We start from the raw sequence: 24,616 nt of genomic DNA, 5'->3' as shown, positions 1-24,616 counted from the left end.
CGTGTACATGTGTGTGTACGTATGCGAGTGAGTGAGAGGTAGACCGACCGGGGTAACGGTATCTCGCCGAGGTGGCTCGAGGTGTTTCGTTTCGTGGTGGCGACGGTGGTTTGAGGCAGGGGTCGAGGATGAGGACGAGAGAGGAAGGATAGGAAAGTGCACGAGAGGGAGATCTCGCAACCGGCGTATCGATTAGCGAAATTGAGGCTTGTCAAGGCCGCGGGTCTCTCGGGCGGCTTTCTCGATCACCCGGCACCGGAAGAGAGAGAGGAGAGAGAGAGAGAGCTCCGCGTAACGTCCCGCGCTCGAGATCGAGAGACGTAGATCCGCGTTCGTCACGTTTGCGCGCTCTCGCACGTTCGGTTCTTCGAAGTTGTACTAAAATTAAATCCGGGGCTCCGTCCGGCGCGAGACTCTCGCTGATTCTTTTCTCACGTCCGGCTTCTCTCGCGCGGACTGCGTCGCGATGACAGGCGCGCCTTGAGGATTCGAGTGTCTCGGATCCGAGCGCGGTCCGGGTCCGGGTCCGGGCCGTACGGCGCGCGCGGGGTTCAACTAAAATCTTTCGCTAGGACAACAGCTCCGCCGCCGTGTACCGCTCGTGTCCCGCCACGTCTCGCAACGACGTCGACAATAGACGCGCGATCGTTACGGCGGATCAACGCTCGATTCTTCGGTGCTATTGTAGAGATCCGGTGGAGGCGGACGTGAGAAGACGACGGCGAAGGTGGCGAAGAAGACTACGACGACGTCGGAAGAGAAGGTGGCGGAGCATGGAGCGACGTACAGGACAAGGCGCGTGCAGACGTTGCTGACGAGCGAGCACGAGCACGATCACGACGACGATAACGATCACGACCAAGACGAAGACGAAGACGAGGGAAACGAAGGTGTCGACGAGTAGTAGTAGTAGGAGGCGAAGGCGGAAGAGAGGTACGAGGAAAGCGTGGAAAAAACGAACGACAGTGCCTGCGGTAACTGCGAGAGATGCAGCAACAACCGCACTCCGGCCAGCAATCGTCCGGGGCGCCGAACGGGGTGGCGGGGGGCGCCCAATTGCCACAAACAGGTGGCATAAGTCCGGCGCAACCTGGCGCGACCGGTACCGCCGCGAATCGCGCGCAAGTTAACGGGGGCAGATTCGACTTTGACGACGGTGGGACCTACTGCGGCGGCTGGGAGGATGGAAAGGCCCACGGCCACGGCGTGTGCACCGGGCCCAAGGGTCAGGGTGCCTACTCCGGCAGCTGGCATTTCGGCTTCGAGGTGTCTGGTGTTTATACCTGGCCTAGGTAAGTGACTGTGAGCGGTGGTAGTCGTTGATATCGACTACTTACTCGTTAATTTGTGCGCGGTGCACACTCCGTTAGACTGCTGCAGCAGCGGTATAACGGTGCCTTGTTAGCGTTTCGCATATTGCACAATACGCACGTGTCAACTATGCAGTTTACACGAGACACGAAATTATGGAGGATTACGATAAATTACTAATTTTCGTGATATACGTAATCCACGATGCTCGTCTAGCTGCGCGCGTTTCGCGGAACGAATTAATCTTGTATTCTCTTCGCGTTGGCGCACTCCCGGGATTTGCACAACGACCGCCGCTCCTCCGGGTTCGTGAAGGATTAATGCTGTGCTCGTTTGCGCCGTGACGAGTGTACGGTTTTCAGGCTGATTATCCGCCGGTATTACGTTACCGCCACCGCGCCTGTTTCGCGTTAACAACGTCGCTCGCGTAGCGAGGCAAACGAGTACCGAACATTACACGCCGCGAAAGTAACGTAAGCCCAACTCGATGCTATTTCGAGAGGCTCGGGTTCGGGTAGTTGTAGAAAATTCCCCGGTCAGGTCCCCGGTGAATCCCTATCGGACGTTTCATTGACGATTTTCATCAATTCCCGAGTCAAATTCACGAGACTTTTGGCGTCGCGTGTGGCCGTGTGGCGCGTGATGTGCGAACGACGGACCTTGACACGTATCTCGGTACATACCTGGGAGGGAATCTCCCGATCCCTACAAAACTGGGTCACCGTGCGCAAGGACAACCGGAGCAGGTCACCGGGATTCGCGTCGTCGTCAGGACCTAGTTCAGGGTCACGTGCACCGCGAGATAATCGCCGCCGAAATTTTCAGGGATGATCGCGAACGTTGATGATCGACATCCGCATCCACGCGTGCATGCTAAAGACGAAAGTCTTTTCTCAATTTTTGAAGAAATCAATCAATTTTAATTATTAACATGGAAATCTCCCCAATAGAGTTACAATCTTAGTTTCGATAAAAGAACTGCAAGACATAAATAAATGTTCAGATTCTTCGAATTACAGGTTAAAATGCAACATTGAAAATGTTAAAAGTTTCTCCTCGCGAACGATGACGTTATCGACGAGAAATATTTTAGGTCGTCGTTTTCTTTCATATAATTGAGCAAAAAATAGCAGAATGTGTACCACTATTTTTTATCTGTCGATCGATCCTGCTTTCAGAGTTCTCTACTCAAAATTGAAAAAACAAGATCAACTATTTATAAAGAGATTCCGGGTGATTCGTGAACACTCTATAAAATGAGGGTTGTAAAGTAATTGCAGAGCTACTCTGTTTGTTTCTCGACGATTAGTTTTACGAGGGGACACATAACGATGTGCAACAATTAGAAAAAAATGGAATCCACGTGCACGCGACACGAAAACCCGGAAAAACTTCAACGATTGTAATTAGGGTTTCTAGATTACGTACATAAATATTGTCGAGTAAGAATGAAGATATAACAATAGTAAAATATCATGCATACTGATTTCATTTATGATATTTGCAAAGGGCTAAATTGCTCGATATCAAAAATAGAATTTTTCAATATATGTAATTTAAAATTATTTAATATTTTATTATATATAATTATTATCGCGTCTTCCTATCGATATAAATTTTAATTCGTCGTTGTGTTATGTTGTGTACGTGTGATTTTTTTTCGAAATCATCTATTCGGATACTCGGAGATTTACTTGAATGTAAATTGATTTCTTTTGTTACTGCGGTTTCCGGAATAACCAACACAAAGAAAGAGAGAAAATAAAGTGGAGACAAACGATGAGACCTCTCTTTTTCCCCGACCACATATCTAGGCCGAGAGAATTCGCCGTTTCGTTTCCGTAAACTGGAGCAAGGTCCACGACCATCATTAGCTAGCAACATTTTCTGACACGACTTCATTCTCGATCGTGATGGTACTTGAAAACGAAGCCGTGAATTTCGCGACTTCGAGCACGTGTTACGGTCCACTATCTTTTGAAAAACGTTCGCTCCACGTGTCTAGAATTTCACTTACCATCATTTACTTCCGTTTCGTGATATATGAAGAACGCGCATTACTGATAATATCTTACGCAAAAGACTGCTTTTACCAAAATTATATGTATTACAAAACCTTGAAATTTACATTAGATTATTTAATTGTTCATTATGTAGCGCCTCAAGATGCAAAACGGTTCTTTTTCTCAAACGTTGTACAAATATAATTCAAACGTTATTTACAATTACATAATAATGCATAGAAACTGTAGTATCGTTAAAATTTATAATGTAATTAATGCACAACGATCTACGTAATAAAATGATATATAAACTTTTATCACGCGATAAATTTTCGTTAAATTAAAAGTTTACGAAATATACGACACTTATAGAATATTTCTGCAACAGTTCTCGCATCCGCGTGCAGCTTTTACATTTATGTAATAGTTATTCGCAAGGACTCGCTCGGGCAGGATTAAGCATTCTCTTTTAAAAGATTTACCATAGATGTTCATAAAATTTTTTTAACATTTCGTACAAACTATGACGATTAAAGAAAGTAATTAAGTTATATTTGATGCTAAATTTGGAAAGATTTTCTGCGACGAAAAGTAATAACAGAAAATAAGTTCAGCGTAAAAGTTATGCTTTAATCGCACTTGAAAGAATAACGCTCTCTCGATTAGCTCGCGCCGTTGGTTCCATAATTATAACTTTCATAAAAATATCTTAAAAGAAGGATCGTAGGCGGTGTTATCATTCTCTACGTTGGCACGAAGTGTTAAGTTCACATCGCCATTCAATTCTGTGTATCCAACAATGTGAAGGCAACGTCGTCGTCGTCATCGATGGCGACGCAGCCGGTAATTATTGGACGCGATAATTAGACGAGTTTTCAGCTAATATGCGTGGGCAAGGATAACGTAAATAGCAACGTGATCCTCGAAGCGTAACTTTTAAGGGTATTTTTTTTTGCGAGCAAACAGCAATTGAGGGGTGTCAAAGACTTGACGAAATTATCTCTATAGTTTTAAGTCCCATCTGCCAGAAAGCTGTTTTAGAAAATTAAATTCTGTAAATTGCATTTCAGCGGGTCCGCCTACGAGGGACAATGGCAGAACGGCAAGAGACACGGTCTGGGTATGGAGACTCGTGGCCGTTGGCTTTATCGAGGAGAATGGACTCAGGGATTCAAAGGTCGTTACGGGGTTCGGCAGTCTACTACCTCTACGGCGAGATACGAGGGCACGTGGTCCAGCGGCCTGCAGGACGGTTACGGCTCCGAGACTTATGCCGACAGCGGTGAGCCCCAAGTCTGTTTAATACGTTCACGATCAACGTGATTTTTCTCTCATAAATCTCACAGAGGACGTCCCTGAATAAATGAACAAATAGCAAGCTGTCCTTCATATTGAGGTTGAAAACATATTATTTTTATATAAAGTAATTCTATAGAAAATATTGCACACCTGGAAAGGAGTCGTTTCGGACTATAATTATTTGATTTTATTTATTTCTAACAAGATGAGTAGAATACCCTCCCAAAGTTGAAACAAAGTTGAAACAGCTTGTATATTTCCAGGAATGTACAAACTGATAAAACAACTTTCGAACGATACAGTTTATCTGTATCGATCCGTAATAACAGTTATATATATCACGTGTGCGTGTATACCAATATATTATACTTTTATTTGGTTGTGCGGTCGGACAAAGTTTGGCTTTATTGATTTCGCATTAAATGTAATCGCCGTTAATAAATGGGCAACTCCATTTACGAATGAAATATTTTGTTGGACGTTATAAAAGCGCGTTGGAAATCCTCCTAACGTGCTCGAGAGAGCCGGCCTATAAAGCGAGACATCATCAGTAAATAAATCACGTAGTTCTTTTAATAAAGCTTCGCGAGGTTGACTTGGAAATGCGATAAATAAACAAAACAAGAAACGAATGTGGCAGAACGCGTCGTCGATTTCGCATTATCTCAGTGAGATATTTAGTTGCGCCAAGATTGATGGCCGACCTGACGCAATTGAGATGCGTCTACAAAAATTGATGCAGTATTTAGAGAGCGATCTTCTTCTTCGCCTCGAATTTCTCTGCTTACAAAGATGCCATTGCCGAACAAATTATCGCGGGGTTTTGCTCGAAACGCTATCCACTTAAAATTACATAAAAGGAACACTTATATTCAATCGCGTCTAAAGAATCGGTCCTACGGGTGGATAAATCAATGACAAGGTATTCGATTTTTATTGTCGTAAATCAGACGTAAATGAAGCTCGTGGGGAAACACAATCGCAACAGATATAACGCCGCTCGATCAATATCGCCTGTGAAGGGAAAGTCTTCTCGAGGAGTGCCAGGATTGATGATTCTGCCGCGCGACGATTGCGACGTTCCTGAAAATCGATGCGACCTTCGATAGATTCTTACTCGCTCCAGTCCTTACAACTTGTTTATTCGCTTCTTTTTTTTCTTTCCGATAGGACATCCCCCTCTTGCACGATGCAGCTTCTCAACCTTCTCACCCGCTATCGCAAGCAGCATCGCAAAATTCAATACATCTTAAACGTCGTTAATCGATTCGGTCATAATTTCCCCGTTGTTGAATTCTAATTTGCCGAATTCATTTAACGTGAAATATCGTCAAAGGCAATTTTCTGTAGTCGCTCTAGTTACGAATAAATGACATGCCATTCACTACGACCAGCGAGGAAGGACTATTGTCTAACGGATCGATTAGCGCTGGTGAAACATTATAAAGTATTCACGTGCTATCTACCGTAAGAGATCGCGGCGTTGCACATTCGCGTAACAAAAAATATTACCGACGTATTAATTAAACGCGTTATGGCGTTCTCAGACCTGCCGTTTTTCTCGGGATAAACTTGCTCTCATTCAGACCGTTCGCGACAGATGCCGGATCTCCAGCGTGTTTGTGAAAAGATCGCGAGTAAACCAAATGGGAAATTTCCTCCCGTAACTCCGCGCGGAAGAGTTTCGCCGTTATTCATCTCACGGCTACGAAATACTTCGAAACTGCACGTAAACTCGAAGACGATATTCTCGCGATTCCTTCATACTGTTTGGAAGAGACGATTGGAACGTAGGCAAACTAAATGCAGAGACTCTGCGTGGTGCAATATCCTCCCTCTAATGAGTTTATCTCGTATAATATTCCTGATGCATCCCGATCGCTGATCATTGAGATCTTCCGCGTGAGGCACCGGAATTTAGAAACTGGAAATGCTCTGACACAGCCACGTCACGTCGAACACGCGTGCGTACATTATGCTCGCAACGAAAATAGCACGTCCGATCGCTCGACGCGAATCAGTCGACTCGATATTTATCAAACGCCACAGGTTTCCCGATCGGACTTAATGCTATACAGTTCGAATGTATCTTTAATGAGTCACTATAAGTCTCTTTCACCCCTCCCGCTAGATCGCGGTCGATTTAACCGTCCCTTTTTCTGTCACGTAATACGTTTCGAAATATATTTGTCTTCCCGGATAATATATATATCCCTTATTACCCATTACAATTTTCTGAAGATGGACCGACCTAACATCTGAAAAATGCGAGCAGGCTGATCGTTCAGGGTCTATATAAAACGCCAAGAAACATCGGGCAGAATGAATTACGATAAAACATATCCGCCAGTACCAGCCACGCTCACTCTTTCTCATCCTCTTTCGAATGTTTTCCATCTCTTCTCGCCCTTTGCAACGGAGATAAGTGAAGTGCTGGCGCGCTATTTCGACGCGAAATCAAACTGCCGGGACGGCAGTCTCCTATCGTGAATGGACCGGATGTCGGGGCGTTTATCGTGAAGAACGCGGTTTATGTACGCCATACCGGTGTATGCATCATGCTTAGTCGACAAACGTTCCGAGAAAGAACAAGAATAATTGCCAACGGATTGAACAATTTTCAATACATCAGTCGGATATTTTCGAAAGAAAAGTGAGCACCCTATATCTTCGAATGATTCATGTCAATTTACCCCATCCTGTGGAGTAAATTAAAGTGATTCGGTATTACATCAGATTAATCTGTCGTTAGGAAAGAATGCCGCCAAATTATCTCAATTCACCCTACGGGGGACGAATCATTTTTTATATCCAAATTCTCTAATTTGATACGACTAATTTATTGTCAAGCACGCATTAATTCCATCAATTTGACTTCATCTGCTATTATATTACATCTATTTCGTTGAAGATTATCTTCGAAGATGAAATCACTCACTTCGAAGCTTTTTAAACATTTGGCTTGTGACGCAGAGTCGACGATATCATAACGGGTTAAAAAATCGGTTAATTATTTAAAGTGCTTCGTTAGTCAGTGTTCCTTTGACGAGTGTAAATTCTCACATCGAAGACAATATATAGACGTTTGTTTGAATGTCTTCCGGAGAGATTTCTAAAGATTAATATTTCGGTCACCCCGGCATCGCTACACGACGTTGCGAAACAAGATAATAAGACGAGCAAGGTGCAGCACGTGTATGCATGTCGCGTGGAAAAGGGCGAGTCCACGTAAACATGACGAGGGTTCCCACCTACCCTGACGCGCGCGGGCGCGCCCAACTTTTCCGCGAAGGCGCCGGTTGGTTCACCTCCTGGTTTGAACCTCTCTGCCGCGGGTCAAGGTCACCCACGTTCTTTCCGCTCTCCGCCCGCCGATTCTACCGGCCGCGGCGTCGTGTGCAGAGCACGGCTCTCTTCTACGTTGAAATAAAATCTACTCCTTCTCCGGTCCCGTTTGTGTGCGCTGCTCTCGCAGCCGTCACATCGTTGCCGTTGCAGCGCTCTGGTTTCTTTCGTGCCCTCACTCGAGATTCCATTATACCAGGGCGGACGTCTCCGCGTCCGTTTAGCTACGGCTTACACATTTATTTTTCTTTCCCCTTCGTCAACCCCCCGATCGAACATCTCCGTTGTATTTTCCGTCATGAATTTCCTCTTGTCATTTCACATCACCAGTCAATATTTACAACCTGCCCGAAGTAATTCGTTCATTTTCATTCATGATTGCATTTACGTAACATACATAATAGCTAAATTAATCTAAGCATACGTTAATCATTTCACGTTCATGTAATTTTGGTTGACAGGAGTGGAGGCGAGAAAAACGAGCGTGACAGAGTTCTTTAAATATTTAAGTTGGGTGTAGAATTTTTGCTATTATTAACAGATTTTTGGATAATTTAGAATATCGTTTGACGAGTAATCCAAAAACGAGTTTAAACAGTTCTATATTTTCCAAAAAGCTATTGCAATAAAAACAAGAAAAGCAAAGTCAATCGTTAAACACGTAGATGCGCATAGATTGTACGCTCTCCATTATATACTCCCACGTACTTTCGGCACGCATTCGCTTCTTTTAACGTACACAAAATGCGACACGTGAATCGGGACACGTGAACGCAAACGTATCGACGATCATGCAAACATCAGCAGTCTATGTTTCGCTGTGTATCTTTGATACAACCGTATCGACAGTGCGTCGTTTGAAATCCCAGCTTTATATTTCGACGTTTCAACGAATTTGAATTGCTCCGGTTTTATACTTTCCGAATCCGAAAAACTTTTGCAATATCGTGCGTGATTATTCGCACGGCTTCTCGATCCTCGATCCTGTCGAATAATTGACAAAATGCAAACCGACGCGGCATTCGCGCTTATCATTTAATCGCATCGCTTTACAGCGTGCCGAGTAAATTGCATAATCATTACGTAACGATAATATCTTTCGTCTCGTAATTACATCTCGAATGAGTGATTGTCGTTACATGCCATAATTCCAGTCTGTTGTAATTAATTTAGAATTAACACAATTACGAAGCGGGTACCACTCCTCGCTGATGCACAAGCCGTGCTACCCGGTTATTTATTTGAATAAAAGAAGCTTCTCCTTAATCACTTGGATAACGATGGTGCGCGATAATGCGCGCTTCCGAAAGTTATTTCCCGCGAGAATGAGTTATTTCCTCCGCATGCGAAGGCGACCCGGCTTTTAACCGCGAATTAACATACTCCCTTAACGATGCCTTTGAAAAATGTGCGAGGTGTCTCGAGGAGCGTGCACGAGCGGCGAAACTGCCGCTCCGAGTTGATGAACGTCACCCAGTTGGTGTCGCCGCAAACCACGACGAAGAAGAGCAAATGTCGAGATTTATCGGCGCCGAGACACGGGGAGGAGGATCAACGCGCGTGCAATTATTGTCCCTTAATTAAAGGCTCCGGGGCTAAAGGGTATTTGTGGAAGCAGAAAATCGCGCTCGTTTCGGCACACAAACACTAAACAAGGATGAGTCAAGGCATTTCACTTTATTTTCTTCACCGAGCCGCATCATCGATCTTTTTTCTCGGGAGCTGTTTCACGTAAGAGGAGATCACGCGCGTACACCACGCATAACGCTTACAGGAATGAGATTTTCAAGCCGGATGTCTCATAGGTACACATTTCGTATAGTCCCACGTTTCGCGTTTCCATCGCGATACATTATCCGCACGATTTCTCTGAAACGCCCGCGCCGCGGCCGTATGGATATGAATGGCCGAAAGTAACGAGTGATTCATCGCGCGATGAGGATCGAGAACATATAGAATGATTTCGCCGTTACGTTTTCACGGTTTGAATATACAGAGGGGGCGACTCGTTGCGTTGCTAAGAAAATAATTTATAGACACGCTTTTTTCTTCTCTCTCTCTCTCATTCACGAGTAGCTCCTGACGGTTCACCGCTTCCTCCGCCCATGCCTTCCATATACGTGCGTACATACGCGCATAAGCTCGTTTTAAGCTTCTTGATCGAGTTAAGGCACTTTCCGAACGCCATTCCATTTCTCCCGTGGCACGTGGCCGAGGTATTTATTTATAAATACTGACGCCGACGCGTGCGCGTCGATGCGAGCGCGCGAGAACTTCGCTGATGTCGATCGGAAAACGAGGAAAGAGGGTAGACGTGCAACAACATATCGATACTCCCCGCCCGCGTCCCGTTCTCACCCTCTCATATCAATCGCCAGACCCTTGTGTTTAATAGACTTCTTGAACCGTCCACGCCTTCCTGACAAATCGCCCGTGACTTAGCCGCGATCTCACGATAGGATGCGCGCTTTCATCCTCGAGAGCTCGCGTCGCACATGCGCGCGCGCCGCGCGAAAGCTGCAGGAGTCGCACGTCGCACCGGGTGCGACGGATATCGCGAAATAATTTATGGGCCAATAATTATTTTGGAGGAATGGCGAACTCCCGCGGCGAGTCATCCGCGCGGCACAAGCCGGCTCCCGGCTCGAGTTCGCGCGACACGTCGGAATTTAATTAGAGCGTAACGGAGAGAAAGACATCGCCGCGCGAAAGGAAAAGAACGTCGGGAAAATAGATCGATATCTTGGCCCGAGAACACAAACGATATCACGCTGCGACTTAATAAAACGACAAATGTTCTCTGCATCTACATAGAACGTTTCTTCCTTCGAGTCGTAAAATGACGTAAAAACTTGGAGCATTTTGTACGAAGCGCTCACGTCCCGTCGGGGGACCTTGGCGATTATAGTTTACAATATACTATCGCTACGGTCGACGGTCGACGGAGAAAAAGATGGCACCCCCAGGACCCATGTAACTCAGTTACACCGCGCGAATCGTCCGACAGGTCATCACATAAGTGACCAGGTCGTCGTATATGCAACGGGGACGACCGCGACGTCTCGTTCTGCGTCGTATAAAAAACAAGCGAAACAGAGAGAGTTGAACAATTTCGCGTGCGCGCGCGTGCCTGTAACAGAAGGCCGCGTAATCTACTTTTTTTTTTGCCCCCGGCGAGCGTGCCGCAACCCGCAACCCTTTATGCAAATAGCGACTGTATATGGGATACGGAGCTGTTAATATTATACCGGCGTGGGTTACCTTGATGAGCCGCTTTTACCCACTTTATACAGCTCGGCTGTTATTCCTGATTTTTCCCGGACGTCACACTCCTTACGTCACACGAGAGCTCGCCGCTGCTGGTTGCGTGCGAAAAAAAGGCCGACGCAAATTTTAAACGGCGTTTTAATTAATGCCAAGGACAGCCGTGAATCTGAAGACAATAACATAGGTGCGAGAAAAGACCGAACGCGAAAGCTGCAAATATGTCTGATTTAATAGTTATCTACGTTTAATCGCAAAACCAATATTTTGTCAAGCGCGTACTTTACGATTCGTAATGCGAGGTTTAAAAGCGAAATTCAATTTTTTTGGCCAATTGTGATAATATCGTGGTATTATTTCGGTAAACTTTCCAAGTGGCCAGACGGCGCGACGAGGAAAAAGTATGCCACTTTGTTATCGCAACGACGCTCGGCAACCCAATGCACAGCTATGTAATCATATATGTAGCACGCATGGCGCTCGGATCGAAGCCACATAGGATGCAACGACGCACGAATATTGTGATCAATAAAAAAGTAGTGTGCTACATATATTTTTCGAAACAAACGGGTTTTAGTCGAAACGTATATATTATCCAGCGCCAATTACGCCGTAAACGTAAACGGCCAGGCTCAGACGGAAGCGCATAGTTTTGCTCCATATTTCATGCGCGCCTCATTCAGATCGCTCGCAAAAGAAACAAAAAGAGATAGTAATTTTTTGTAACAATATATTAATCTCATACCTATATATATATAGTAAAAATTATATTAAAATAAAATTTCATAATCATAGAGTTTGAGTCATCAAGTTCCGAAGAGCCGCGTGATGTGGAACAGTCTCCGCAAAGTCCACTTGTACGATGTACGAGGCAACGCAAAAGTAGAATTATAGATGAAGATATTGTCCGGTGGTTTTTCTTTTATTTTTCTTTTCTCTTTTAAAGACACGTGTATTGCCTAGATTTCCCGCCACCCTCCCCAGACAGAGGGACGTAACATAAAAGTTGGGACGACCGACAGACCCGTTAGGGTGGTTTGCGACGATCTGGTGGAGGCTGCGGACCGAAATACGCTCGCACGGCCAATTCTCACCAACACCGAGATGCGTCTCGATGCACGTGCAACCCACCACCATCTCGGAAGATGGCCGTGCTATTTCAGGCAGGCTAGCCAGTGCCATGTAGCGAATCAGGACCGTACGGCGTCTTTGGGTTCACCCTCCAGAGATTGTCCTCACGGTTGTTCTACCTCGGCCTTAATCCACCAACAAAAGGTCCGGTCATCTGTAGCCGTATGACTCTTCGTGTTTTAAAAGGAAAGCGGACGCATATTGGATAATGGCCAGCAGACGCTGGCGATAAATTTTGAAACGCCAAGTTCGCATATTATTTTTCACGTTGGATATCGACGGGTAGAAACCACGCTCCGGTTAAAGGCTCCCGTTTCGTGCCTTCTACATGACAGATATATGCCAGGATGATCCCCCCCCCCCCTATTCCATGTTAAACTCGTCCTATGTTAAACTCGATTTGCGCTACCAGTAGTCTACCGGGAAATGAAATTTGTGGGGACTATCGATCGTCCCACACACGTTGCAGCAAGTGTAATAAATACAAAAAAACAACGCCTGACTAAACACAATTTACAAAATAATGCATCGTGGAATGTATGCTAAATAAATGTCATTGGGTACTCAAATATCAACTCGAAACGATATTTCCTGATTCATAATTGATTCGCATGAGATCGATCCGATTGAGGGGAAACTTCCGCGACGATCCGCATCGCTGGATAATTTGTACGAAGTTAAACTATTCGCTTATTGAACGATTTTTAACGAGAACACCGTCGACAGTCGTGGCGCAGATTAACACGATGAGAATTAGAAGCTCAACAATAATTAATTTGGGTCGTTGCTGACGGATACGCGAATCGATATATTATGGCGCGATCCACTTTTCCGCGATGTACTTACTATGTAGTGCTATTCGGTTAATGTCTTCGTCAGACTCGGCGGCGTCTTGTTCGAAAGCCACGTTTGTTCGAAATTCGTTAAAAGACCCCGGGACCTCGTGCTAGACTGTGTCTCCACGCGGCTGACAACCCGAACTGACCTCGATAACACGAACGGTCTGCACAAAGTGGATGTCTCCTAAATCGATCCATAGATTCGTACGGCGAACTTAAAATCATAAATCTTTTGCATGAAGAAAAAGAGGAAAAAGGAAAGAGAGAGAGAGAAACGTTCTAACTGTGCCAGGGCAAACTGGAGAGCTTATGAAGAAAATGTATACTGTACTGCAAAACTACAGAGATACGCGCGCGTTGTAAATATAAATATGTACTAAAATCTGAAATTAATAGAGGACGTATATGTACGTCAGTATAAAATGAATTTATTGCGCTTATCCTCGAAATGGAAAATCGAAAGCGAGGGGAGGGAAAAAGTAATTGAGAAACTTTTATATAATAATTCTCTTCGAAAATGAAAAAACAACTTCCTCTTTCGCGCCGTAAGAATAATTCATGGCGTGGGCAACGCGCGTGCGAATCTTTCAGAGAAAATCGCCGAGTAAAAACTCATTACCCTGACTCGACTCGACTCGACGAGGTAGCTCATAATGCAGAAGGATTTCGCTATTGTGAATAGTCGAGGAGCGTAATGTTTGAACATTTACACGCGCACACACGTGCTCGTGCGCTTTTCACGACGGTGTACGGCCGTGCCTAAAAATTAATTGAAAACGTGAGGTATGCATTCAGACTGGCACCGCCGCCGCTGCCGCGACGGCAATTTCGAGGGTTCGTGTACATTGGGCGTCTTGTGTGAACGCCGGGAACCGCCGCGTGACCCACTTGCTTAAACGCTAGCGAAATAATATTCTGTCGTCGCGAAGAGAGGGGAGACGCCTGGCGTCGCCGTATATAGGGTATCCCGTCAACATCGTAGTGTGCCTGCTAATGACAGATTCCTTGACGAATTGAATTTACGTGCAATTTTGCAAAGCAAGAATTCGACAGAAGACCCTCGTTCACGAGGGAAGTTCTCTAATTGTCGATATTAATTCGATGTTAACTGACAAGTAGAAATGAACCAATTTCTGATATCTTGTTTAATATTATTTAGTTTATACATTATATTGTATAGATTATATTTACATGTTTGTATAAAGATTCCTGAAGTAAAATCAATCAATTGAAATCAAAAGGATTGCGTTAAACAGACCATTGAGAAAAAACTTATTCGTTTCTATTATTATTCATTTTTATGTTTTTAATATACATTAAATAAAAAAATAATCAAAATCGAAAATTCAAGAGATCGGCTATTAATATGAATGGCGACGGCGACGGCACACCTTGTATGCATTCACGGCTAAATTGTGTCAGAGAAGAAAAACGTGATGCGTCCCGTTCCAGTGCAACCGAAACATCAACGCGTCGTCGCGATGCATACGAGCGACTTGGTTTGCATGCCAATAAATGTCGGGCCGAAACTTTTCGCTGCGACCGCAATACCTTGTCCAGAGGACGCGAGCTATTCAACGCGGAATGGAATAATAATGGAATAAACTCTTTCGTAAGAACGGTCTGCGCTCGCAGTATGCACGGCGGAACGCTTGAGTTTGCGTGCTGTTGATAAGGTCTGACGATGACTTGTTAGAAGATGGAGGCGATAATACGTAATAGCATGCAATATTGACGGCTATTAAAAATACAAACTATATACGTAAATCGTGAAAGTAACAAGCGCGACGTCGTTAATTCGCGGAACGAATTAATCACGCGTCCATTCGCGCTATGCGTCTTTCATGCGGAATTTGTGTCGAATTCCTCCAGTGGTTTTTTTTCCATCGATTCGGAATTCACACGTTCTCCGAAAATGTACGCACCCACACGCACAACTGGACGCATTCCATCCCCGAGCGGGTCGCGCGTAACCGCTCGCCCGTACATCGTGACTCACGCGAAACATTTTGAAACACGATCACGTTTTGGCAAAAACAATACATCTTATTGCTGAGTGCAGGCAACCCCGGGGATTCGTCGTAATCGACTGACGTGCCACTTCCGATTTTTGACGCATTGCCGGCAAATTTTTCGCATTTTTCGCGCTTCCGCTCGATTACCCCAAAAGATGTTGACCTTTGCAAAAGTTTCATCTTTATCATCATCGAACAATGACGACTTGATCATCGATCATTATTAACCTGATGCGAAAGATTTATCATCTCATCTGTCAAATAAAGTTCGAAATAAAGTTAACAACGTCGCGTTGAAGCGAAATCGTTAATTTCAATAAAATTTTTTTTTAATTAAGAAAGAGAAAATAAATGTTTTCAATCATCTTTTTTCAAAGAACTCCGGAGATCTAACTTATATATATAATGCAAAATGTAATAGAGAGACGATAAAACTTTCGCCTCAATGTAATACTTGAAAACCTCGAAATAAAGTATATTAAATCACGTGGAGAGATTTATGTGTTAGCTCTATGAAAAATAATTCCATCAGTCCTAATGGACAGGGTGGCGTGTAATTTGCCAATGGAACGTTCCGCCTTCAACTCCCGATTCTATTTCTGTTGCGTTACATGGATGATCTTGTAGGTACTTATCAAGGCCAATGGCTTCGCGGCATGCGGCACGGATACGGGGTGAGGGCGAGCGCGCCGTTCGGTTTGGCGAGCCACTACAAACCACCGAAACAAGTAAGAGCGTCCTTGACGTCGTTAAGGAGCGCCGACGGAGGACCAGCGGTCGCCCCAACGCCGGAACCCACCGACAGGAGAGATCGACGCGTAGACGACAGCCGGGGGGGTTTCGTCCTGAAAGCGAGGAGCGACGATCCACCCGCCCGGAGAAAGAGTCTCACCGAAAAGTCCCTGAAGAAGGGTATTCTCTCGGTAAGGCGTCTCTCTCGCGAAGGGGCGAAGAACCGTTCACGAGATTATTAAACAGAAATTGCAGCATTATCTAGAAGAACATTCTGTCGATAGGGTCTCAAGATACGAAAGCAGAGGAGTACGGGAGATTTGGAGAAGCGCGGCACTGGTGGTAGTATCAGAAGTAATGCAAGCTCGGCATCGTGGATGTCGACCGAAAGCTCGCAAAGTCAAGCCTCGGCTTCGGTTCACACAGACAGTAATGCGTCCTTTGTCATCGAGGTGGGTCACGGTACTTACGTTCCTCAGCTACTTCGCGACTCGACAAACCTCTAATCGGATTTTAATTCTGTTTCTCCGCGACTGTTAAATCCGCTTATACCGCTTATATCAAGAGACGCGTATAGCGTTGACAATAAAGTTAACTTGTAACATAGTTTTAAAATTAAAAAGAATTATCGGCATAACGCGTAGTTAATCGCATGACGTCGATTCACAGGACGAACAGATGGACGCGTCGGTAACCGAGACGTACCTAGGAGAATGGAAGAACGATAAGAGGACCGGCTTCGGCATATCCGAGAGAAGTGACGGGCTGCGATATGAAGGCGAATGGTTCAACAATCGCAAATATGGTTACGGTGTCACTACGTTCCGCGACGGCAACAAGGAGGAGGGAAAGTACAAGAACAATGTGCTTATTACCAGCCAAAAGAAGAAGCACCTCTTCGTGATCAGGTCCGCCAAGTTTCGTGAAAGGATAGAGGCGGCGGTAAGTGCAGCTCAGCGGGCGAGCAAGATCGCCCTGCAAAAAGCCGACATCGCTATCTCCAGGACGGCGACGGCGCGGGGTAAGGCAGAGCTGGCCGATATCGCCGCCGAACATGCCAGAGAGGACTCCGAACTAGCGCAGCAAACGGCGAGGCAGTTCGCGCCGGATTTCCGACAGCCGGGTTTAGAAAGGTTGCGAAACAGAGAGATACCCAAGTATGTTCCGCCGCCGCAGGATTCTGTGCCGAGCAAGAGCATCCTGCACAAGACGACCAGCGTGGACCATCCCAGCGGCGCCACGCCGATCAAGAGCGCCTCGTTGGCCGTCGATCCCACAACGACGGCGACAACGACGATGACGAACGCGACGCCAGCATCCGCGGCGAATAACACCGCCAGCAGCGTGATGCAGTCGATACGTAGGACCAGTATGAAGTTGCCGCAGAATCAGCTGCCGCAAAACCAAATACCGAATCAGGTACCACTGGCGCACCAGGTGAACGCACAGCAGACTTTGCTGACCAGTCAGAATCCGTACCAACAATATTCGTATCAGCAGCAGTCACAGAACCCGGCTCCAGTGAGCCACTACCCGAACAGTATACCGAATCAGTACCAACCAAACCAGTACAGCCAGCAGCATCAGCAGTTCGTCCAGAATCCGTACCAGTATCAACCGGCTAATCCATCTCAGGTTGAGCAATACCCCGATTATCAGCAACAACAGCAACAGCAGCAACCAATCGGGTCGCACGACTTCCAAAATTTGCAGGCTTATCCCAATCAGCAGGTGACTCGCAGTGTTGCTCCCCTCGGTCCTTCTTAGCTTCCGCGCACGCAGCTTTCCACATCGCGCAATAATTCGATTTACTCGTTACGATTTACCGCTTTTGTGTGCCTATGCCAATGCCGTGTTTTTCTCTGTTTCTTTCTAGATCTCGTATCCGCGACCACCGTTTATATACGATTCCATGACATTCGCCCAAATGAATCAATTTGGTGCGCAGTTTTATGGTGTAAGCAACTCAATGAGTTTCTGCGTGCGAGTCTAGTTTCACCGGCGAGTTTAATAGTGTCGCAATACTAATGACAGTAATGACTAATATGACAACTTCAGCATTTAATTATATTTGTTTACATCCGTATTGTTCTGGGTGGTGATAACTAGTTGAGCTACGAGTAACGCTATTATTGAAGATAATTGAAACTTGGTAGATGCAACAACTAAATAGGGGCCCAATGCTTCTTTTGTCGATCAAATGTACAATCAATCGTTACTCTCATCAAATCGATGAGCCTGCAAAATTTGGTAGCCCCTAGCAACGTCGAACAAATACAGGATTCTTCACAGCAGTATCGCTTATCTTAGAAACGTAGATGTTTTAAAAATAATATAGTTTTTGAGCAACATTTTGAAATATGACCCATCCATGTATTTGTTCTACGATTAAAATCACAATTGGTAGTTTATTGTAGTCCTGAGAAACTCTTAGAACAACGTGAAATTGATTTCAGACGGCAATACCCAATCAATATGGGCCTGGCCAGATGAATCAGTACAATTCACAGTCGATGTACGCGCAACAAACGCATCCGTCGCAGTATCAGCCTGATGGTATCATGGATGCGGCGAGGCCGCCGAGCTCCACGAGTTTACGAAGAAATAGTAGAGTCCTGAGTCCTCAGGATCGACCTGGCACTATTGGCCAAACGCTAAACGACAGGTCCGACGTATTTTTTGTGCAACCAAACGTACACAACGATTTAAAAAGATTTTAATATTTCTAGTAAATTTTCTATATAACTTTCAACACACCGTAGCTTATTCGATATCATATTTAAAACGAATCAACGTTGTATAAGATGCATTTTGCAAATTTCAGAACATTTTTAGATAGTTTGACTGTTTGAGATTATAAATGTGACGAATTGAATTTTAAGCGATTATTGCGTTGTAGGCTGGACCACTACAAGAGGCCACCTAGTCGTGACAGTTCCGTAGATCGTTATGCCAGAGCGCATTCCCGGTTGACTGGATCGAGACAGCCATCCGTCGACAAAACCATATCGAACCCACCTCCGGACATGCTCGACAGGTGAGTAACATCTGAATCGGCACATCGATTAACATTCAAAAACATTTGTTTTATTTACCGCCCGATATCGTATACGCGTCATGGTTCGTAGAAAGATCTAAATTTAGAGCTCCATTCAGAAATTTGTAGAGTATCGTAAATGTTTTTTCTTATTGTAGAAGGAGGAAAGAACTGAAATATCTCGGTTCGTTGAAAATAATCATTTTATTTTGCGATCAACAGATCGACGAGAGCCCCGAGCGCGATACGAGCTGGGACGCCGCTGAACGGTTCCGTGATAGGCAGCGGCGCCGCGACGCCGACGTACAACGCGCCGACGCCCAGTCAGTTCGAGGGGGCTCTCATAAAAAACCGTGGCCTTGGACAGGACATTCTGCCGAGTCCTGGGCAGCCTAAGCGCACCGAAAGCCTCTACGTGGCTCCGACTCGCGGACCGTCCGGTGGCGGCGGCGGTGGTATTGTGCCGAAGGTGAGTCCTTATTTTCTCACACGTTTGTTCTTCGCCATCTTATATATATACACATATATGTGTATATGTATATATAGACATACCCTCGCCACGTGCAGCATATGTACGTGCACCCATATATTCTTTATGCACCGAGGACGTCTTGGCACTTACGTCACCCACCTCGAAAAAGAAGTTGCGAATGTGTCGGTTCTACAGATATCTGTTCTATACAGAGAACCAATTCTCATTTTTCAATATTGTGATCGAGTGTTGTTTTAATATATTTATAGATATATCGACGATTCGAGTCAAACAGAAATTTCCATAAAGAGGATTCTGACATTTCGTGCATTGACGTCATCGACAGACAGCATTTTTAAATTATATATTCATCCTATGTAAATATTTTTATTCATTGTATTTGAACCGTGCGTTGCACCGACATTTCTAGAGCCACAGCTATCTTTTCAATACGGTTTATCGTTGCTTATTCACTTGGAACGAATCGCGACGTTCATTTTTCCAACGAATTTCAACTTCTCATGCGGATGAAATTTTGATGTCAATTTCTCGCGAATTACAAAGATTCGGGGAAAAATAATGCAATTCGGCGAAGCGATTTGTTTGGCGTTCACTCTGCCAAGAAACGAAACGGGACGCCTTTCCAAGACCAGCATCGGAAATAACTTCGACGGTCATTATGCGTTAAACAAGATAACAATCGTTCGATATTATTACGATGATTCCCAAGAAGGTATCGCACGTATAAATCGAACGATATTAGATTTAAATTTCTCCTCGCAGCAGAAAGCGACAGACAAAAGGAATTTAACGAAATTCTACGTGACTTCTTGAAATCCCGATTAAAAGTCATCTTTTAAATGTTTCTCGTTTCGCATTATTACGAAGATTTTGATAAAGCGATTATGTATATAATCGCAGTGAATTATGAATAATAATAATCTCCGGCCAATTATGGATATAATAACGCAAGCGATTATTCATTAATGTCCGGCGGTTATTATTATACATAATCTAATGACTAGGACTGCCATAAAATGATATCAAAAATACGCTATATTAGTTTAATATGTCATTCTGCTGCGAATTCCAGACAAACAATTCCGGAATTATTTTCATAAACCCGATTATAATCACCTCGCCCTTTATACTGCATTTTTTTATTATGATATATTTCTTGCACCTCGCCTGCGTTCTCGACACGCACCCCCATTCTCTCTCCCGATTTTTCCTCGTTCAGATTTTTCTCACCATACTCGCCTCTCTTATCTAGCCTACCTTACCTATCTGTATCTCTTCTCTTCTCTTCTCTGTCTCTATTTGTCTCTCTGTGTAACTGTGTGGCGTTTTGTGCTGTGTTCTGTGCATGCCATCCCAGGAAGCAGGCCGGACGGTCCCCGCCTTCGCCGCAACGTCAAAGGGCCGCGCAACCCTATGAGTATAAGTATAAAATATGTATACAGAGCGATGTTATGCAATAGCGGTTGGCAAGGAAGCGTAGCTTTCGAGAGGCTCGCGTCGCAATTCGAGCCAAATCGGAATAATAAGAAATTACAATCCGCGCACAACCCCGGTCGCCGTTTCCGCCCAACTCACCCCGGCGTTGAATAGTTCAGAACGAATTAAGTTCCGATATAACCAATCTTGTCTCGGGGCAATTTCAAACGCACGCATTGACGATATTTTTCTATGAATTTACGAGTCTCTGTATCGTCCGATGTTACCTTAACTAACAAAGACGCGATTGGGCGGCTTGAACGTCGTGTCCGAATAGTTAATTATATGGTTAAAGCAACTGCGGAAGCGCAGGCTCGCGGTTAGAACCGACACGTTTGGTTCTCGTCGGACCGGTTGGATTTTCGCAGTTTACGCACGTTCACTTGATGAAAACTTGGGGCAGGTTTCCAGAGCGGGGCCTTATACGAAAATGAGAGAATTTTCTAATAACATTTTTCGTGAAAAATTTTGGTGCTATGTTATGGGACGTAACACGTAACGCTTGATGGAGGAGACACTTGTACCTGGTGTAGATCGCTATTAGCTGTTAACTTCGCCGCGATGTCGAACAATAAAGGACGCTCATTAATAGAGTCGCGGTTGAAGGAAGCGCATTCGAGATGAGCAATGCATATTTGTGGGAGACCGAGTTATTTTTCTATGGGAACACTGCGAGCCGAGTGAGTGACACGATTTGTTCACTCACGCGAGCAATCTAGAGTTATCGTCAATTTTTGATCATCGGGATTGATCTTGGAATAAATTCGTGTTGATGCTGCGTATTAATATTTATCAATAGCGTGCACTAATCAATAGCATACAAATACTTGCGCAACGAGTTCCAGAGTGCAGGCAGATAGTATAATCTATTTAAATTTATTGCAACAGATATCGCGGCTGATGATGATAAAGAGAGCATGAATTAATTCCAGGATTAAATAAACGACGATCAAAACGTAGCCGACAAGAAATGGTAGAGAGCTTAAAGATTCTCGAGATATCTTAGATCGTGTTTCGTCTTGGTCACGAAAGAGGATCGCTGTCGTTAGGAAACGCTGTTGAGAAACGGAATTACGCGTGTTAGAGCGATTTGTGGATTTCGCAAACCGTGTTTGGAAACGTAGATTGGCAACGACGACGTCGCCTCATTGTATCAATTCGAGATACGATCTATTGCGCTCATTGGGTAACATGCGAGATCGTCGACGGACCAGTTCAACGAACAATAAATGTAACACTGTGTACAGTTCCTTTCAACAAGAGAGACGAAGCAACTAAATGCCCTCCGATTTATTTTTTTTCCGCACGGTACACTCTATACTTAAATAAGATTATTAATTCGCGCAGATAGTATAAACAACTTACGAGCATAAACGTACATGTCTGTGTATATGTACGATGTATGTATAGGTATATGTATAGATATTTGCACAGTACCGACTATGTTAAATCGGAGTGATATGCGAGTTGGCTCTCCACTTTGTAAAGCGGCTGAAAAAGCGAAACGAATCTTTGTTCGCAATTCTGTTCTACATTACATGTGACATTCCGTTTCTTTTTATCTTTTTTTTTCTTCTTTGCGAATAGCTATTCGAATCAAGCATTAAGCAATCTACGTTAATTGCATGCGTGCATATATATATATATATATATATATATATATATATATATATATATATACATACGAAACGTAAACATTTGCGCGGAGCTGAGCTATAAGTCAGCGCACGCTTATTACGTCCATTAACCGAGCTAATTAACGGACTTCGGAAGGTAAGCCTAGCCCGCGGCGTGGAGGCGGGGACCATTCATTTTTGCTCTTCCATTCTATTTTAACCCTCTTTAACCATATTTCAAGCCTCTTTCGACCCTTCTTCTGAGCCCTCTCGCTATAGCCACCTCTCCTAGATTATTCGCCTAGATTATTCGACCGATCGATACCACTCAATTTACATTCTCAGATATCGCTCTAGTTCAATTTCGCTATGCTGTATTCAGGCTCACAACCCAAATGGTCTTACACACTTACGACTTATCAAATATTAGTATTGCTATTACAGAGAGGGAGACTGCTAATTAGATATTATTACGCATTGAGATCGCAAACGTACGAGGCGCGTACGAGCTTTACAAAAGAGAGTAGAGACTCACTTATATACCTACCACCTCCACGCCGCTTCTTTTTCCTGTTTTCTGGTTGGAGACGTTGTTTTTCTAACGCATGCTTGTCGTGAATTCGAGTCTATATATTTGGCGCCATGTGCACAGACAGGGACTTGTTAAAATGAAAGTAAATCGCGGGGGAGAGACGTTCGATACGAAATGAGCCTTAAGCACGCAGGAGCCTAATTAAATCTACGATGTTAGTCGCCGTTGCCAGTTGCCGATACACATAGGTATATGTACGGGCGTTATATTGTAGTACGTTACTTGTTTCACGCACGTCGCGCACGCCTATGAATCATCGCGTAGAATAATTTGCCGCCTACTGTTAACGCGAAGGAAAAGATAAGTGCGAAGTGCGAAAGCTTATTTTATATATACTGAAAGAAATGAACGGTCGAGAAGAAAGAGAGAACTGCAAACGTGAGTTTTATGACCGCCTGTGTTAAATACATTTATACGATGATTCTTTATACAGGAAGACGTCCAGGTTACATATTGAGTATGTTCCCTGCATGTGTAAATAAGGCTAATACTCGAATTTATGAGCAGACGATATGGCGAAATTATGTACAATAATAAGATTAAAAGCAGACCTTTAACGATCAATTTTGCCAACGATATACTTGTAACTGTGAGCCTAACTCTTAACCGGCCTATGCAATCGGAATGTGAAATTCTAATCGATAGAAATTATATTGAAGATCGCACAAACAAGATACTACTCTTTGAAGTTTTTAATTAAACTATGAAGGAATATACTCGTTATATTTTCATACAGGGCCGATTTAATGATATTCAAGATATTCAATATAATCTGCGTTAACACCTTAAGTCACAAATCATGGTTTCGACAATAATGACGGTTGCACAAAAGCACAAAAATGCGGAGCGAAAGGGTTTACGATTTGTGCGGGTCCGCATAAAATGCAACAATGGCGCGCAAATGCAACTCCGAATGCAACATTCCCAAACAAACACTTGAATTTTGACTTAAGCCGTTAATCTACCCATGTGTTCACAAGTTACTCGCTTATGACGAATTTCAAGTATAGTATGATATCACGCGACTGTTCGGGAAGAGAGGTAGCACGGAGGGAAGCATCGACATTCCGTCAACGTTGAAAATAGTACCTTTCTTAATCTCGCACTCAAGTGCCAACCTTGCGAAAAGCGTTGTTCTGTTTGACCTTACGAGAGCTTTTCTAGACATTTAACGAGTCAGATATAATCACGTTCTTATTTATAGCGTGACGCACCATTATTTGTAGATATGTAGTCGTAGATGTAGAAGATCAGAGACACGAGGATCGAAATAGATAATGTACATACTCGGTAAATTTCCAGATTACATTCCGGAGAAAGTCGATCTTAATGTAGAAATTGTACCAATTTCCGTTCACCAAACAACGACGTTGCAAACGTTGATTCGATGTACTGAATGTATTTATGTATATCATGTATAAGCTGTTATTGATGACAAATTAAAGAGCATCGCGTAAATCGGA

At 44.2% G+C, this 24,616-nt stretch overlaps 2 protein-coding genes across 3 annotated transcripts in view; one reads left to right on the top strand and one right to left on the bottom strand.

Annotated features, from left to right (window-relative positions):
- Positions 1-24,616, bottom strand: part of LOC112463984 (cytochrome b5-like) — a 52,209-nt gene that overhangs the window by 9,593 nt on the left and 18,000 nt on the right. The window contains exon 2 of one of the 2 annotated variants that reach the window (XM_025030991.1): positions 20,732-20,880. The exons of the other annotated variant lie outside the window; for it this stretch is intronic. The gene's annotated coding sequence lies outside the window, so the exon portion shown is untranslated. The remainder of the gene's footprint in view (positions 1-20,731; positions 20,881-24,616) is intronic. 2 annotated transcript variants of the gene reach the window in all.
- Positions 963-24,611, top strand: LOC112463920 (junctophilin-1-like). The gene is made up of 9 exons (XM_025030664.1): positions 963-1,292; positions 4,385-4,596; positions 15,835-16,130; positions 16,224-16,391; positions 16,609-17,670; positions 18,396-18,604; positions 18,839-18,976; positions 19,199-19,445; positions 20,827-24,611. The coding sequence occupies exons 1-9, from the start codon at positions 988-990 to the stop codon at positions 20,884-20,886; spliced, it is 2,697 nt and encodes an 898-aa protein (XP_024886432.1). The 5' UTR covers positions 963-987; the 3' UTR covers positions 20,887-24,611.

This window comes from Temnothorax curvispinosus, unplaced genomic scaffold, assembly GCF_003070985.1.
Source record: "Temnothorax curvispinosus isolate PA1 unplaced genomic scaffold, ASM307098v1 QBEX01000209.1, whole genome shotgun sequence".
Lineage (NCBI taxonomy): Eukaryota > Metazoa > Arthropoda > Insecta > Hymenoptera > Formicidae > Temnothorax > Temnothorax curvispinosus.
Note: the sequence above shows the minus strand (reverse complement) of the source record. Positions and strands in the feature narration are given on the sequence as shown.

Excerpts from the sequence above, each read along its gene's own strand:
- LOC112463920 (XM_025030664.1), top strand. The coding sequence starts at position 988 with ATGCAGCAACAACCGCACTCCGGCCAGCAATCGTCCGGGGCGCCGAAC. Across the intron at positions 4,597-15,834 it reads CGAGACTTATGCCGACAGCG|GTACTTATCAAGGCCAATGG; the intron begins GTGAGCCCCAAG and ends ATGATCTTGTAG. Across the intron at positions 16,131-16,223 it reads TGAAGAAGGGTATTCTCTCG|GGTCTCAAGATACGAAAGCA; the intron begins GTAAGGCGTCTC and ends TTCTGTCGATAG.